The 16,674-nt window shown below is 40.7% G+C and overlaps 1 protein-coding gene across 5 annotated transcripts in view; it reads right to left on the bottom strand.

The window, feature by feature from the left end:
• The window catches only part of LOC106962181 (FH1/FH2 domain-containing protein 3-like), a 110,683-nt gene that overhangs the window by 6,349 nt on the left and 87,660 nt on the right, over positions 1–16,674 (bottom strand). Inside the window, exons 8-25 of one of the 5 annotated variants that reach the window (XM_015056415.1) lie at positions 16,412–16,506; positions 15,385–15,528; positions 15,030–15,277; positions 13,243–13,341; positions 12,945–13,115; positions 11,959–12,018; positions 10,571–10,663; positions 10,300–10,434; positions 9,876–9,926; positions 7,891–8,081; positions 6,356–6,874; positions 5,187–6,067; positions 4,645–4,803; positions 3,954–4,136; positions 3,611–3,730; positions 2,601–2,762; positions 2,318–2,508; positions 1,828–2,020 (exon numbers count right to left, since the gene is read on the bottom strand). In XM_015056415.1, the coding sequence (XP_014911901.1) occupies positions 1,828–2,020; positions 2,318–2,508; positions 2,601–2,762; positions 3,611–3,730; positions 3,954–4,136; positions 4,645–4,803; positions 5,187–6,067; positions 6,356–6,874; positions 7,891–8,081; positions 9,876–9,926; positions 10,300–10,434; positions 10,571–10,663; positions 11,959–12,018; positions 12,945–13,115; positions 13,243–13,341; positions 15,030–15,277; positions 15,385–15,528; positions 16,412–16,506 (3,695 nt within the window). Of the gene's footprint in view, positions 1–382; positions 2,021–2,317; positions 2,509–2,600; positions 2,763–3,610; positions 3,731–3,953; positions 4,137–4,644; positions 4,804–5,186; positions 6,068–6,355; positions 6,875–7,890; positions 8,082–9,875; positions 9,927–10,299; positions 10,435–10,570; positions 10,664–11,958; positions 12,019–12,944; positions 13,116–13,242; positions 13,342–15,029; positions 15,278–15,384; positions 15,529–16,411; positions 16,507–16,674 lie in introns of all 5 variants that reach the window. The other 4 variants (XM_015056416.1, XR_001427920.1, XM_015056418.1 and 1 more) reach the window with 4 other exon arrangements.

Here is a 16,674-nt window from a genome sequence, read left to right as displayed (position 1 = left end):
GTTATGACATGTTTATGACAGTGTCATGACAGTCTTATTCAACCCCCTTCAAATAAAGTGTTACCGAAGTTAGTTATTTCAGAGGCAGACAATAAACTTTTCAATGCTTTGTTTTCATAACTGTTTCTTTCAGCATGCTTTTGGATTCTGTACTTTTCCACCATGAAGTAAAAGTAGCGGCTTGAGGTTAGATTCACTCGATAATCAAGCGGCATCATGTTTCTTATTCATGCCTTGTCAAAGTTAGTCCCTCTTAGTCTTACAAACAACTCATGACTTGTGTAGACCCTTTGAGTAAAACTGTTATTTAAAAATGTAGCTGTTAAATGTTAGTCCAAACAGAGAATACACAGATACATACATACTGTAAGTACATTCCTACCTCACTGTCATCGTCATCCTCACTCTAATGAAAATGAAAAACAAAATAAGTATTCATAATACTAATTACGTCATTCTGTAAACATGTAATTAGAATAATCAAAATATTCTGCCCAAAAAAATTATTTGCTTTTATGTTAAATGCTTAATTATAGATTTGGTATGAGGAATGTGTCTGCAGTCAATGTGATGTAAGACCCAACATCTAATGGTGCAACTACTATTTAGTATCAACAAGGTAGTCTAGTACCTTATATACTGTAGTTAGTATATTGCAAAAGTAGATCACAAAGGGGCAGTATTGTACACATAATGCCATTTTTTAAGCACAACTAAGTAATTATGTTACATTCAGTTTTTTTTTTTTTTTTACAAAAATGTTGTGTATATATCAAAAATGACTTAAAACAAATTATACTTCATAATTTGATGCCTTGAAATTGGGCCTCTATCTCTTCCTGTTCTTTCCAACACTAGGCCTTCAGCACATCTGGACAGATACCTCTCCGTTATGCCGTTTACAACAGTTCTAAGGAGCATTGCACTGACAAGTAGTTTAAGTATGCCGAGCTCAGAGGATTTACAGTTCTTTTGCATTCATAGTTCCTCTAATAAAGAACCAGAAGGCCTTTTATTCTCGCTTAGGTATTTTAATCTTTAGAAAAAAACAAAACAAAAACAAATTTAATCTAACTGAATTGGCAGATATGGCCCAAAAGAAAACTAGAATCCATTTAGGAGAGCAGAAGCTAGATTATAAAGTATACAGTTGATTTATTGTTGGGACAAATACAGAGAAAGAAAAATATACAACATTAGCCCAGATGATCTTGGTCAGAATTTTAACTGTTCAGATTTTTTTTCACATTTAAAACCCTGGCACTCCGGGCGATTTTAACATCTTTCATTGCATAAGATTTCACAAATAGATTTTTCAGCCAAAACAGCAAAGTTTGTGTAACAGAGGGGCACATATGATGGAAGATCTTTAGGAATGTGGCTGAGGTGTGGCCCCTAGTTATTTCTCCTTGAGGGAGAGACACAGGTTTGAATTTTCACACCGTGATTAAATTAGGTGTCCTTTTCAAAGAAAAGGCTCCCTTCTCTGCAGCCCCCTCCATTAACAGCCGACTCTCCGGGGTCTCCGAGATTTGAATCGCACAGCGAGGTGTTTGCGCTGGCCCGTTGTTGGCCTGAAGCGGCTACAGAATGAGATCCATTCCACACGACTCCCTGATTGTTGTTACAGTAACTCATACAATGTGAGCACGGAGAAAGCTGCGATGACGTCTCTGGGAATACAAACCGGCTCTTCGGCCAGAAAACGAGCCAGATTTCACAAGATTGCAGATAAAACCACTGAAAATGGCTTGTTAACACCGTTTCACGGAGCTGAGGAAGCACACACTAAACAAGAAGGGCGATGGAGCAATGAACAACGCTTACGTCTGTTATCATTTTCCCCCTGGTCTTGTTTCTTTCCCTGTGGTTGGCCCTCTTCTGTTTCTGTTGCAGCACGCGCTCTCTCGTTGTGCGGTACTCCAGGGCGAACTCACTCAGGATCTTGCTGAAGCGATGTATGCTAACCTCTCGTACGGCGTAGATAGGATGCCCCAGGAACAACAGAAAAGCGTGGAACCTGCGGATTTGCGTGGACGACAGAGATGTCCATCAATTGTGTGGTATTACAACACAAACTTTGATGCGTTTTATTGGTATTTTATGTGAAAGACCGGCACAAAATATCTCATAAATGTGAAGTGGGTGGAAAATGAGAGCATTAATCATTAATCATCGTAACTACGAACACCTTTTCACTGACAGTTGAAAAGGTTTTCACATTTTTACATGTAAGGAAGTCTGGAAAAATATGCGTGATATTATCAATTTATAATTCAAACTGGAATAAAATACGCTCTTCGGTATTCAGGCATACCTGTTGATTATTCTGCGATGCACTATTTTCAGAATTATAATTCTCTCTGCGCAGTCTTTAAGGAAGTCTGACATTTTCTGCTTCAAAGCTGGTTTCATTTCATGTTTAGCGATGACTTTTAGGTGATCCCATGATGCTTTGCACCTGCGCTCCATCTGGGCCAAATTGTCTTGAAGCTGGTCAAAATCCACCTGAGGAAAAACAAACAAACAAACAAAAAAAACTGGTGAGGAGTCGTTTTAGTGTATATGACAGATATTAGAGAACATAATGAGTTTTTAACCTTGGTCAAGCGGGTGATGGCTCCTATTTCAGAGTAGAGGTCGGTGCTGTCTGGAAACTTTTCCACCACAATGGCGCAGGCGTGGTGTAACAGGGACTGCTTATGAACCGTGTCCTTCACCTCCGGGACTTTTTCCAAATAACTCAGCTCAAAGCCTTTGGCCTACAGACCCATAAAGACACAAATAACACTGAGAATGTGGCTGGAATTAGTTCGGTGAAGTCGAGCACCAGATGGAAGTGAATTTCCCATCCGGCACAGCTAGAAAAATGGGGGCCGATTGGAGATACGCAGATTAATTAGATTGCTAGTATCAAAAACCGCGATCTGCTTAAGGCCCGAGTGTTTGTTCTCTCTACACAACAAAGCAAAAACGGGTCCAGAATGCATCACGAAAGACATAATACCAACAGGATTTTCCTTGTTCTGCAGCCAGCTTTAAATGGCTTACTGCAAAAGTATAAATGCAGCCATTATTTACGGGAAACTTCTCGTTTTGATGTTGATGACTTATGTTTCCCCTTTTGGATGTTTGCCTTCAGTGATCCCAGAGGCTCATACATGCAAAGTACTCCCACAGAGGCGCAGATGGGCTCACAGGAACAAAGAAAAATCTCACGTTGTGACAAAGTGAGAGGGAAAAAAAACCCCATAGTTCACACACACAGGCAATCCAGATGAACATGAACTTCCAAAAAAAAAAAGGAAAAAATAAATAAATAAATTACACAACTCTCCCTCCCCTTCTTCCTTCTCAGCAGATGGAGCCAGACTCAACAGAAGCTGCTGCAGTCAGGCAGCGAACTCATTCACACACACACACACACACACACACACACACACACATGCACACACCCACACGCACATGCATACTCCAGAATTATTAATCCCAAAATAATGGGTTTGACTGAAAGTATATGGTAGGAATGCTAACTGAAATTGAGTACACAGAAGGACGACTAGAGAAACACTAGTATTATCAGAAGCATTCCTTGGATTGCTTTCCTTACGTTTGAGCCATTGAGGAAGTTCCCAATGGCCAGCAGGGTGGTGAGGATGTATCTGAGGGTCTTGTTTTTCTCAAGTTGGTCCATTCCTTCCTTTAGGTCCTGCAATGGCTCTGCCACTTCCTAAAAAATGCAGGAAAAAGAAATTCACGAGTACGAAAAGAACTTACAGCGCTAACGTACAGAGAAAGAAAGAAAGAAACAAAGGAAGACGCAAAGGAAGCCTGCATACCATCCAGGTTGCGACAGAAAAATGCCGTGTGTTTTAGAGAGAAAAACCTAAACTTGTTCAGCTGAATGCCTGTTTCATCTGCCCCGGATTAGGGGGAGCAGGAATGTGTCCGACCTTCTCAATAAGCTCGTAGTCCATCTTGAAGGCCCACAGCTGCAGGCGTGCTGACAGCTCCGTGATGGAGGAGAGGGTGAGCAGGAACTGCTCGGCGCTGCCCAGAGGAACGTCAGGGTTCATCAGCTGAGCCTCCTGGATCCTCTGCTTCTCCTCCTCTGTGGGGATCATCGTGAGGATTTTCTAGTGCAGAGGAGACGTTCAAACTTATGCAAAATTTGTCTCTTGTCTGTCTGGATGAAATCTTGGCATGACATGTCAGAGGAGTCGGTGGGAAACATTGATTCTGATATTTCTTAAAGCCGTTTCCTGCTTTCCCACTGAACTTTTGCCCCTGCTTTTGTTTTCTTACTGCAAATACCTCCAGAGGGGAAAAAAAAAACGATGGAGATGAATCTTCCTGTCTCCTACAAATGAACTCAGGTTATGTAATACCAAAAGTATGAGGTCTCTGTTACCTGCGACTGTAAACTGCAGCAGATTCTCTACATTTTGTTGTTGAGATGACCTAAAAATAACCTTTTTTTTTTTTATAATTTCTCTTTTTAAATATATTAAAAAAGATAACAATGTGAAATATCACAACAGAAAGCTTGACGGTTATTCTTAATGAGACCCATTCACAGTTTGAAACCCACCGACACTACATTCAGAATACATGCGAGTTTTGATGCAACTAATTAAAGCTTACCTCAATGCCTTCCTTGTTTAGTGCATACTCATCAAAATTGAGAATAGCTGTCTTGATTGTGCGTGGAGGGGGCAAGACAGTCAACCCGATATTTATGGCGTTGCTGCGCTTCGAGTCCAGGACAATGATTTCCTGTCGTTTGCCTTCAACCGATGCTTTCTGGGAGATGTAAAGAGAAGAAGAAGAAAACAGTGTGAGTCGACTGCTTGTAAAATCCCCTACTGCTCTTTACAAATGATCAATTTTTGTTAATGTAGTTTTTGATTATCTATCACAGCTTCACTAACAATTTCTGCTGTCAGTTTTGTAGCAATTTTTAATGACCAATTCTTTCGCAACTCTCCATTACAATGGAGAGGGTTTACAATACAGGGTTTAATCTGGTTTACTGCAATGCAAAACAACCAACAATTATTTTACGCAGCATTGCTATTTCAGTTCCCAAAGAGGAAACCCACCAGATCTTAATCCGACGTAGCATCACTGTGGCATTTTAAATTGCATGACGTTTCTGAGTAATTTAAATGATTTGAAAAGCATACCTTTGTCACTGACAACTCCTTGGATTTGGTCTCAAACAGCTGCTCCAGTTTAGACGTGTCCAGTTTAACCGGCTCCAGTTTGGACCACAGGGACTCCTTGCAGAACTTGTGATTCTTGCGCTGCCAGTCCACAGGACGCACCTCGTTCCAGAAGAGACGGATGGTCTTCTTCTTCTTCTGGAAGAGAGGGGCGTCCCCTCGACCCAGCTGAGGAGAGGGCGGTGGTATGGGAGCCATAAACGGAGGTGGTGGAGGCATCATCCTTCCCGGGATGGGAGGAGGCGGGGGACATCCGAACAAAGGTGGAGGTGGTGGGAGTGCAGAACTGCACGGCGGAGAAGGTGAGTTGACCACGCCCTCCAAATCCAAAATGTCCATGTCATCCTCGTCTCTGAGATCTGTGAAGTCCATTTCCTTGATGCGCAGCTCCCTGGGGGACGCCATCAGCTGATCCCAGATGTGATCCGACTCTTTCTTCGGGGCTGAGCCGGACGATTTGTCAGCCTGCTGTTGCTCTTTGGGAGCCTCCATCTCCAGCGCACACGTCAGACCCTTGACTAAGTCCCCAAATCTCTCCGCCACCGCCCTGACGTTGCCGTGGTTGTCCAGGTTGCCCACCTCTAATTTTTTTACGCAGTCCTCTCTCGCCTGCCTATTCGCCTCCAGTGTGGAGATCCGGCTGGCCAAACTGGCCACAGAGTCACTCTCATCCGTTTCCTTTTCACGTTCACATCGTTCCTTCTCTGACTCTCCGCCGTCCCTGTCATCCTCTGAGACGGCCTTCTGGGCGTAGAGCATGTCCAGCATGAAGCGCTTGTTGTTGAGAATCTTCTTGCATTGGTCATTCACATCCGCGTCCTTTAAACAGTGAGTCCATTGGCCTGTTGATTGGAAAACAAATATACTGTTGTTAATTAGAGCAACATAAAAAATATTCATACCCCATGATCTTTTTTATGGTTTGTCAAATCAATATTAGATTGTATGTGATAGACCAAAAAACTAAGTACTAAAGGTTACAAGGTTTAAATTTTTATTTTTTTCAAAAGACCAAGTGCCTTCAAGAGTTACCAAAATAGCATATAAAATATTATTTAGTGTAAAACGAGACTGGCGCAAACACAAACCTACAAAGTCACAGCACAGAGGAGTAAGTCCAGGTTCGCTACCTGAGTCCGTGTCTTTAGTTAGCTTCTGCTCTCGCTCCTCCCTCTCCAGAGTGCTGCTTGTGGAAGAGATGCTGGATGCAGAGCAGTTGTCTTTTTCATTCACTTCCTCGTTCTGTCTCTCTTTCTCGCTCAGCATCACGCTGTCCTCCACCTCTCCATCTGCAGGCTGTAATTTCTCCTCTAACTCCACCTCCACACCAACATCCTGCTCTCCAACCTCTGGTCCATCTGCCACCTCTGCCTCCTCAGCTCCAACCTCGCCAACAATCCGCTCCTGTCCTGTGAGAATCTCCTGCTCTTGTTTCTCTTCATTCTCTTTCCCCGACTTCTCTCTCTCATCAAGCTGCGCTGCGCCATTCTTGCCACTCTGCGTCGTAGCAAAAATCCCTGCATCCGCACACGTCTTTGTCTCAGTTTTGCTATTTGCTGTTTGGGCCGAGTCTGATGCTGGTGGTTCAGGTGCTGGACTCTTGGTTCTAATCTGTGGGGTGAGGTTTGGACTTGATATGTTTTCTGTTCCTGGAAAGAAATCAGAATGTAGAATTAGCTCAAGTACTAACCTTTTTATTCATAATTTGTGACAATATGGACAAATGGTCATTTTGAGCCAGAAGCTGCTAAATGAAACTGATTTCAGATCGTTTTTTTTTTCAAACTTTCTTTGGAATATCACATGATATCCTTCAGTTTTTATCTCCAAAAGCCAGTACAATGCCAGTCAGGTCGTAACCCATGCTCATCAGTGGTATGACCTTTTTATTGATGCATTTGAACCCATTTTTGTTCAAGGTAGCATGTAACATACAGACTGAAAGAATCAGAAAAACAATAATTAGGAGCCCCAAACTGAACTTATTTTTGATTTTCTTAAACCCCAAACGACTCCACATTTTAAACAGAGAGTCAAATGTAAGCATAAACTGCCAATAACATCTTAGTAAGTTGTAGGAAAGATGTACACTTTTTATAGACATGAACAAATTTCTGGCATCATTCTGTCCGGATATTTGACCACTCCTGTTGTCACATTTGGTGTAGTTCATGTAAGCTGGTTAGTTTCCAACCACATGCCTGGAGTCTTAGAATAAAGTTGATATCAAATAACTTTTAGAAGAAGTTTAACACTAATTTGCTTTATACATTTTGCAAGTGTGTTTTGTATTTGAATTCTCCTGTTTGAACCTTCAGACTGGTACAAATTTCAACCATCTCACCCAAACTGTCAATAACCTGGAACCTGCAGAAACACTGTTCAGGGAGACGCAAATTTAGCATGAATGCAATCTTGTTTAACCAAGAAGGAAGTGCCTGCTTCAAAGTTTCCTGAAAAGTACAGCTGTTCACGTGAACACGTCAAACGGCTTCCAGAGAACAGCTTACTGGGGAGGTTAGATGAAAACTCAGTGGTTTGACCACAATGTCAAGAGGTTACGCTGGAAGGAGTCCAGGTAAGAAAGCAAGATTTGGTCATTCCCCACCAACTCTTGAGAACCAACAGTAAAAAAAAAAACAAAAAAAAAAAACATTTTTTTTACCCGACATCTGCTCTGCAGCCATGACTGTCTTTTCCTGTGAGATGGAGGGTGATGCTGTGGAGCAGCGGGAGACTGAGCGGTTGGTCGGAGTTGGACTCAGACACAGCGTGATTTCTGTTCGTCCTCTTGTCGGCACTCGAGGGCGCTCCCGATCGAACTCCTCAGCAGCCAGCCTCTCCACTGCTTTGTACCTTCGAAACAAAATGAAGACTTCATCCGTCTCTGCATACAGCAATCTGATTTCAATTGTACCACTCATGTGCCATTTATTCAGTGTGTGTGCAGGTCTATTAGAGTTCGCCCTTGCAAATGAACCTTTTCAGATTCCACTGGTCACATGTAATTTATTTGGATGTTTTGTGAGTTCTCAAAACAAAGTAATGCAAAACTGTGAAGTTGAAGGAATGTGCTGCATGGTTTTCAAGGTATTTTCACAAAACCAAGATGTAAGGAGTTGTGTGGTCAATATTTGTCTTCAGTTCCCGTCACTGCAATACATCAAAATTAAATTGTCCTCAAAAGTCACCCAATTAGTAAACAGAGTCATCCCATTTGTAATTCAATCTCAGCATGAAGAGAACAGTTCTATGAAGAAAACGGAGGATTATTAGCGAGCAGCAGTGAACCAATAGCATCAGGAAGACCAAGAAACACAGCAGACAGTTTAGGGAGAAAGCAGTCCAGAGGTTTAAAGTTGGGTTAGATTACAAAACAATATCCTAAGATTTGAACTTGTCAAAGACAATTTTTCAATCCATCAGCTGAAAAAAATATATGGCACAAATGGACCTCCGCCAAGACAATGAGAATCAGTCCAGAGGCTGATGGTAATTCTGCAGGAGCTTCATGGATCTATAGCTGAGGTGGGGAAGTCTTTTGACAGAACTACTAGTATTTGGACACTCTGCAAAGATTTAAGAAAACCAGTACTTGTAGTCGCAGGTAACAAGCAGCACATGCTGGTTCTTGCTTCATTGTGGTCTGTTTTAAGTTAATTTTAGATTTGTGTTGTGTATAATACTTTATCTTGCCATGATTTTTTTATTGACTTTTAAACTGTTTACATGTTCTCAAGGTGCCATTTGGGAATGTACACTGGAAACGATCAAAGGCTACGAATATTATAGTGTTCAGTATTGTTCATGCTTAACATTTGTCCGTATGCAAATACACAAGATTTAAATAAGAGAGCTATTTTTGAAAGGAAGTTATAAAAGAAACCTTCTTCACAGTTTGCCACGAGTCAAGTGGAGGATGCAGTAAATATTTGGAAGAAGATCCTGGACAGATGAAACTAAAAGTGATCATTCTGGCCTGTATGCAGACAACAATATGCATAATCCTGAACCCTGCAATTGAAGACGGTGGTGGTAGAATCACGCCGTGGTCATTAATGGTATTTTGCTATTTTGAAAACATTAGGCAATAATTACTTTATATAGAAAGACACAAACGAAAAAACATAAAATCAAAATGAAATACATTGAAAAAATTTTGAAAAATGTTTTAAGTTGTATTAGTACTTTTGCTTGTCGCAGTGCAAAAACTGGTATCTTTTAACTGCATAACTAAATTCGGTGTCGTTTAGTCCAGTTATTTATTTCAGAGTGAAATGTTTTCCAGGGAAGTATTGCATTAAACACATCCAGCCATTGAAGGAATTACATTTTTGGAAGTATGACAGCCTTACGTAACATTGATTGTATCTGTAAATATTAGCCATTTAGCCCATCTCATTCCAGGAAAATTATGGAAAAATGGAGCCATAATCCCATTAATCACAGACTTGACAAATGACATCCACCTTTTTTTTTTTAAACCGCCGTGAGGAATTTTGGCAACTACTCGCTAATGCAGAGTTTCTTTTCTAGGCTTTCTTTCAAATATTTGAGCTGCATGTCGAAGTTCACGGAGTTGAGAACAGGATAGTAACACAGGCAAACAAAAACACGGATCCATTTGAAACAGAAACAAGACGAACTCACCTTTCCTCTCTGACTTGTTTCGCTTCTTCCCTCTTTTCCACATGATCACGACTGAGACAAAAAAAAGAAGCAACCGAGCTTCACAAAAGGCAATTTGGCACTTGAATGATGTATATATTACTCAGCATGAAGTCTTAGACTGCTATGATGTTAAAGATCTGGCATATGGCTTTACAAAAGGATAGGATGTGACATGTACAGATAACATATGTGTTTACAGAGTCGTCCTGTAATGTTTCAGAGTGCAATTATCCTCATAAATAAAACTGAGCTCCTCTCAGGCTCAGGAGAGATTTATGAGCACCTCAGCTGAGCTAAGACAAGAGCCACCTGTAAAACCTAGCTGCCAGTTGCGAAGAAACAGTGGGTGCTCTTCAAGATGGAGCCCTGCTGGGTTTTATCTAACAGGCAAGGCGAGACTAACTTGAATCGATTTCTCTCTTCTCTTTCGATCCTCTGCAGACGCTCCTCTCTTTCCAGACGTCTCTTCTCTCTCTCTGCAGCCAGAGATTCTTGATGTTGCCTGTATGAAGATGTCAGCAAGCTCCCGATAGCAGTCCTGCTTGCAAAAATGTAAAGAAAAGGAAAAAAAAAAAAAATATGTGAAGGCATTAATAAATATGTAGCGATGAGTGTTCCTTTTATCAAGTGACATCTAATTTCACTGAAGCTACAAAGAGTGTTGACGTGTTCACCTGTCGGACTTGGAGTCAGGTGCGGAGGGCGTTGAGTTACTGAGTTGATGGATGGGCGATGTTGGAGTTGGATGTCTACTGATGCAACTTTTTCTAGAAAGGAAGAAGAAATGAAACAACTCAATGTTGTTTGTCTTTCCTATCTTTTACCAAAATAATATACAATAATATACATATACATGATACAAAACCGAGATTTTTAGAAATTTATTTTTTAGAAATAACGTTCAGTAATTTAATTCAAAAGGTGAAGCTCATGTCTTACATTAGACACTCACAGACTGACATATTTCAAGTTGTGTCTTCTGTTAGTTTTGAGGATTATGGCTTACTGCAAAGCAGACTAAACTCAGTTTCCAGAAATCTGAAACGTTGCCTATTCAACTGTTTGGCTGAAATTTTTAAGGCATGAACTGTGACTGGAGCGCTTCAAGAGCCACCCCACCGAGACTTATCCTGGATATGAGCTTCAGCTTTGGCTTCCCCTGTATCCAGGCTCCTGAGCATCAGGAGAGGGCTGGAGAGTAAAATAACTGGACAGGTTGTTCAGTGGTCCAAAGTTATCTTTTCAGATGAAAGTCAATTTTTCATTTCATGAAAATGAAATTAAGACTCTCTAACATGGAGAAAGAAGCAGAGAGGCACAAAACCCAAGTTGCTTGAGGTTGAGATTAAAATTTCCTCAGTGAGTGATGATTTGAGGATCCGTATCAGTTGTTGTTGTTGGTCTACTGAGTTTTATCAAGTCCAAAGTCAGTGCAGTTGTCAACCAGGAAATTTTAAGGCCCTTAATGTTTTTTTCTATGCTGACAAGCTTTATGGATTTGATTGTCAATGAGGACTGGGGCACCTGCCAACACTGTCAAAGAATACCAATACTCACTTTAATAGCAATGGTATCAGTGAGCTCGGTATTGTCAAGACAGGAAAAAAAAAAAAAAAAAAAACAACAAAACCCAACGTTGCAGATTAAAGCAACTTGGGCTTTCATTTCACCTCAACAAGCTGATGGCAGATCAAAAAATAATGCAGTGGTTCATCCAAAAGGGGTTTTGGCAAATTAAAAAGTACATTTAGAATACATGGACAAACTTTACAGCAGGTTGACATTTTTGTAATGAAAAAAAAAAATCATTTAAATGCTTTTATGTATTCAAATTTCTGAAAATTGAATTCTGGGTTTTCATGAGTCATGATGATCAAAAGTACTCCTGACTTTTGCTTTATGAATCTAATGAATGAAATCAATTAAGCTTTGAATGACATTGTAGTTTACAGAGTAGTTGTTTAGTCACATTGTTTAGTGTTGCAGGTTTCAAACTTGAGAAACTAGTGTCAGCATTTCCATACATCCTCGTTACGCCTGACCTGCCGACTCCTGATCTTACCTCTCAGCCCAGCAGGGCTTTCTAGCTGAGTAAGTTGTAGAAGGTGGAGTATCTGTCAGACTGAAGATGGAAGCAAGAGAAAAGATAAAGTAAGTCAGAGAGAAAAAAAGATCAACTGTTAGCCATCCAGTCAAGTTAGTTAGAGAGCAGATGGATCATACAGAGTTTAATGGCCACAAGAAAACAAAGCAGACAGGAAGAACACATCTTTGTCTGTAGATTGAATCAATGAGCTTCTTAGAAAGCAAAAAAAGTACAGCACATAATTACAGTACTATAACGTTACCATCTGTCACTTTAAATTTAAGTGTATTGTTTATAATATGTTTTATATTTGGGAATAATATCAGCTGCAGTGTAACCTGGGGTATGCTAAGAAAGTACAAAATCTACTATGACTGGTATTACACCAACGAGTAGATCAGTGGTCAAATTCAACAAATTTTCCCTGGACTGGCTTTAGCTGATACTAACGCATCAAATAGGCTGGAAGACTTGCTTTTAAGTTTACTATGGCTGAGAACATCAATTTTGCTAACAGACCACAGGAAAGAAAATATCTAGATGTCTGTCGTTCTGTTGGATGCAAGTGAACCTAAATGGGTTCAACGTTTTCACTGGCAAGTGTCATGAACTGGGGAGCTAACGCAATATATATTCAGTGTAACCGATCTGGCATTTAAAGTGCTAAACTGTGTAATAATGAGGGCAGATTTTAAATGATAGTGTCATTAGTTGTGCTTTTATGCTTTCTGAAGTTTCACTGGGAGAAATACAGGCTTTAGTGGTGATGTGCTTCACAATGAGTAATGAGCCAGTTGTAATGCAAGTCCCTCATCAAATCTAAAAGACACCTTGAGTCTGGTTTAACTCAACGAACGAAGGCACACGAAAAGGGTTCCAGTCTGACTACTACTGAGCATGTGCAAAGCCTGTCTTTCCAACTATAGCACCAGACAAGAAAACGGTGGCAGAAAGGAACACACCAAGGACTAAAGGTCCTCTTTTTAGGTGCAACGGACACAGGAGAGGCTGTCCTGGTCTTGATGCTGAGAAAGTCTCTCTGCCCTTCAGGGTCACTGGCTTTAACGAGGAGGTTGGTCATACACTTTAAGTTCAAACACATGTTAGGAGTGTCTGCTACCTCTGGAGCCACACTATAGGAGGACAAAATACAAGAAAGCAGGAGTCCAAATAGAAGGAGTGAGGCAATCAGACAGGGAAGATGCTAAAAGAAGAAGAAAAAAAGAGGCAATTGCATCCTGCTTGGCTGGCCTCAAATACCTGTGAGAGCCCTGTCTAGAGGGTTCAGTGTCTGGTTGGCTTTCATCATCTGCCTCGGCCTCCTCATCCTCATCCTCCTCTTCTTCCTCTTCCTCTTCTCTGTGGTCAGAGGAGGGGCCGAGGGATGAATGGATGAAAGGGAGGATGTCGGTGGGCAGGAGGCGGGGAGTGGAAATTTGGAAGGAGACAATGCGAAACCGCAGATGGTTTGCCCAGGGGGGGAGACAGCGCACAGAAATGAGACACACAAAACATGCTTGTCAGACAAAAAGCGCCAATAGGCATTAGTACAGAAAAGCAACAAGCAATGGAAGATGTTAGCAGATTGAGAAAATTAGTGGAATGACATAAAAAAAAAATAAAAAAAACAAGCAATGGATTTTTTTTACATGCAACAACTCAGGGTACATGTGAATACAATTAAGTAACATACAATATCCCTCAAAAGTATAGACACTAAAAGTTAAAATGCAGGGATTCTGTGACGCAAACAGTGACACTAAGACCTGCTTCAAATGTTTTCCCGTCTGTACCATGATAGACGGTTAGGTAAGAGGTATTTAAAAAGTCCTGCTGTGTTGTGTACAAGGAAATATTAGACAATACTGAGGAAATAAATGTAAACTTTTGAATTTGAAGACAGCTTTAAAACTAAAACAAAGCAAATAAATAAATAAATAAATAAATACATTTTGTTGATAACCATTCTTAACCTAAAACGGGAAGCGCTTAGTCTGATTTACAGCCTAACAAGAGAGAAAAAGTAAATATACCCAATTAACTTTAATTAGCTATTTAATCCAACAATGATACATTTATTCCATTTACTGTTTTGTTCTAGTTTAATTTTATATGACAAACAGTATGTTATATAAAAGGTGAAAACAAAATTGTAAAGAACAAATCTGTTTATCTCGTAAAAATCTGCCCTTTAGGGGTGAGTATACATTTGAGACTCACTTTTATAAAAAAAAAAAAAAAATACAAGACTGATGGAATAAAGAGATACACTTTGACAAAATCAACTGATTAGGTTTGATTAAATAACCAGAGATGGAGCAGTAGACAACATCTTGTCTGGTTTATTTGACAGTGTGGGATCATCACACATAACTCTTCCTCCAGTTTGCTGTTTGGATCTCTCCTGGTTGTCTGGATTTCATTAACAATATGGAAAATTGTGCTCTTCAAAGGGAGCTTGAATTTCCTGTGGTAGGGTGGAAGAGGATAGGCTGGTATCGAATGGCCTGCTGGATTGAATTTAGCAAACCTGAAGACCTGAGTGCAGTCGAGAACACGGGTTGGTATTCTGCTTTGAATTGCTTTAACATTGTACCTTAATGAGACAGACCGTCAAAATCAAAGTGGTTTCTTTTTACTGCACGGTCCAGTAAAAAAAAACAAAAGAAAAACAGTTGAATCAGTTTTGAATTCTGAGTGCTTTTAGTAATAAAGGTTCGCTTGATATGAAAACACACGGGGTTGTGTAGTTAAGGTTCAAAGCAGTCTCTGAAGTAAATATGACATAAAGCAGAGCATAGATAGATTATATCGTGAGTTTATATTTGATTCCCGCTGCTATCCGCAGCAGAAGAGAGGCTCTGACATGAAGAAAATTAATATAATCTTACTTTGTAGCAGGAGGCTCCTATTTCATTCTTTAAATTATGATCTCTGGCTGGAGAAAATGCATCTGCTCCAGACTGGACCTATAAATCTGAAAAGTGTACCCATATCGTTCTGGAATATTGTTCACCTTTCCCCTTCTTCTGCTCCTTTTGCCTCACCTTTCGCTGATGTCCTCAACTCGGTGGCCACCAAAGGGAAGGAAACTACTGGAATGGGAGTAAGAGTTGCTTGGAGACGCCGAGCTGGAAGAATGGTCTTTGTTATTCTGCAGCGAATGTCTCCGGCTCCGTCTTCTCTCCAGGCCCCGTCTCTCATTGGTACCACCGACGCTAGCTCTGCGGCGGTCCTTCCTGCCACACGGAGGCAGCTGGGCTTCGTCGTCCCCGTCCTCGTGGCGAAGAATCGTCTGCATCAAAATGTCATTATAGTTTAACAAGGTGACGAAACACTGGCGATGAATCGATACCACTATGCTGAGGTGTGGATATTTGTCTTCAGCGAGTGACTTCTTACCTCATAGATGTTGAACTGTTCAACAAGATCAAGGTCAGTGCCCTTCCTGCCCAGGTGTCTCCGGGCCGTCGCTTCAATACCTTGTTCCTCAAGACAGTCCACCATGTCGTAGTAGGAGTCCTGATCCGGAAGGGCTGCCAGAGTCTGAGAAAAAATAAAAAATAAAAAACAGTCGGTTTGAAACGAACCACTAAATGACATAAACATGTCAGGGATATTTGCTGCTTTGTCAGACTTGTTTCTATGAATTTATTTAGCCACATTTATTGGGAACTGAAGTTGAAATAGGAATAGCTGTATCTGTAAGAGTCTTCTGACAGACAAGAAAAGAGCAACAGTACTTAAATTGTTTGAAGTAGTTCACATTAACAGTTGAGGTAAGCTCAATGGTGTCAAAGTAAACAAAGGTTTTAAAAAGTTAATATCTTTCATCATAGAGGAATGAATGACAGTCATTTAACAGTTTAAAGTCCTGACTGGTGGTCTCTCCAGGGTGACCAGCCCTCTCACTCATCTACAGCTGGAGAGGGGCACCAGCACCCCTCCCAACCACAATGTGATAAGGGTGTGAGGAAATGAATGGATGGAGTTTAAAGTCCTATAAATGAGCTGCCAGAAAATCTTGCTGTTGGGGCATAATGCTGCTCTTCCTCCGCCTGTTGCTGCACACTACCGATCAGCTGACTGAAAGAAGGCCACGTCTCCTGTTGCTCAAATGCAAGAAAACGCAATCCAGAGATATTTCTAGAGAAAAACAACAGACGGTCATGGTTGTCGAAACTAATGGAGGAGCCCTCATTATTCTTGTCATCTGATGTAATCTGACAGAGGTTGTGCACAGACAAGTCTTATCTCATTACAGAGTGAATGCTTCTTTGCAGGAAACACAAACTCTGTCCTCATTTTGATAATTCCTGAAAATGTTAACATTTGATCACAATCTATCACCAGGTGGAGACAGCAAAGCACACAACATATCAGGAAAATTAATGGTTTACCAATAATAATTAAAGTTGTATTGACGTACCTTATTAATGAGCGTCATGGCAAACACCAGCAGCTCCGTATCCACTCCATCCTTCTCCTCCAGGATTTCCATGACATTTGACCAAAGTTTTTTACCTGTACCACCAATGTCATGCAAGGGTTAATGCACGATGAAACCCAAATAAAAACATCTGATCATTTACAAAGAAGGTGGGGGGGGAAAAAAATCTATACCGATCCATCTGTCTGTTACAGGGCAAAAAAAAAAAAAAAAGATAAAAAACAACCCCACCAAAAATTTAA

Source organism: Poecilia latipinna, unplaced genomic scaffold (assembly GCF_001443285.1).
Source record: "Poecilia latipinna isolate Pla-1442-1.1 unplaced genomic scaffold, P_latipinna-1.0 Scaffold1382, whole genome shotgun sequence".
Lineage (NCBI taxonomy): Eukaryota > Metazoa > Chordata > Actinopteri > Cyprinodontiformes > Poeciliidae > Poecilia > Poecilia latipinna.
This window is presented reverse-complemented; position numbering and strand designations above follow the sequence as displayed.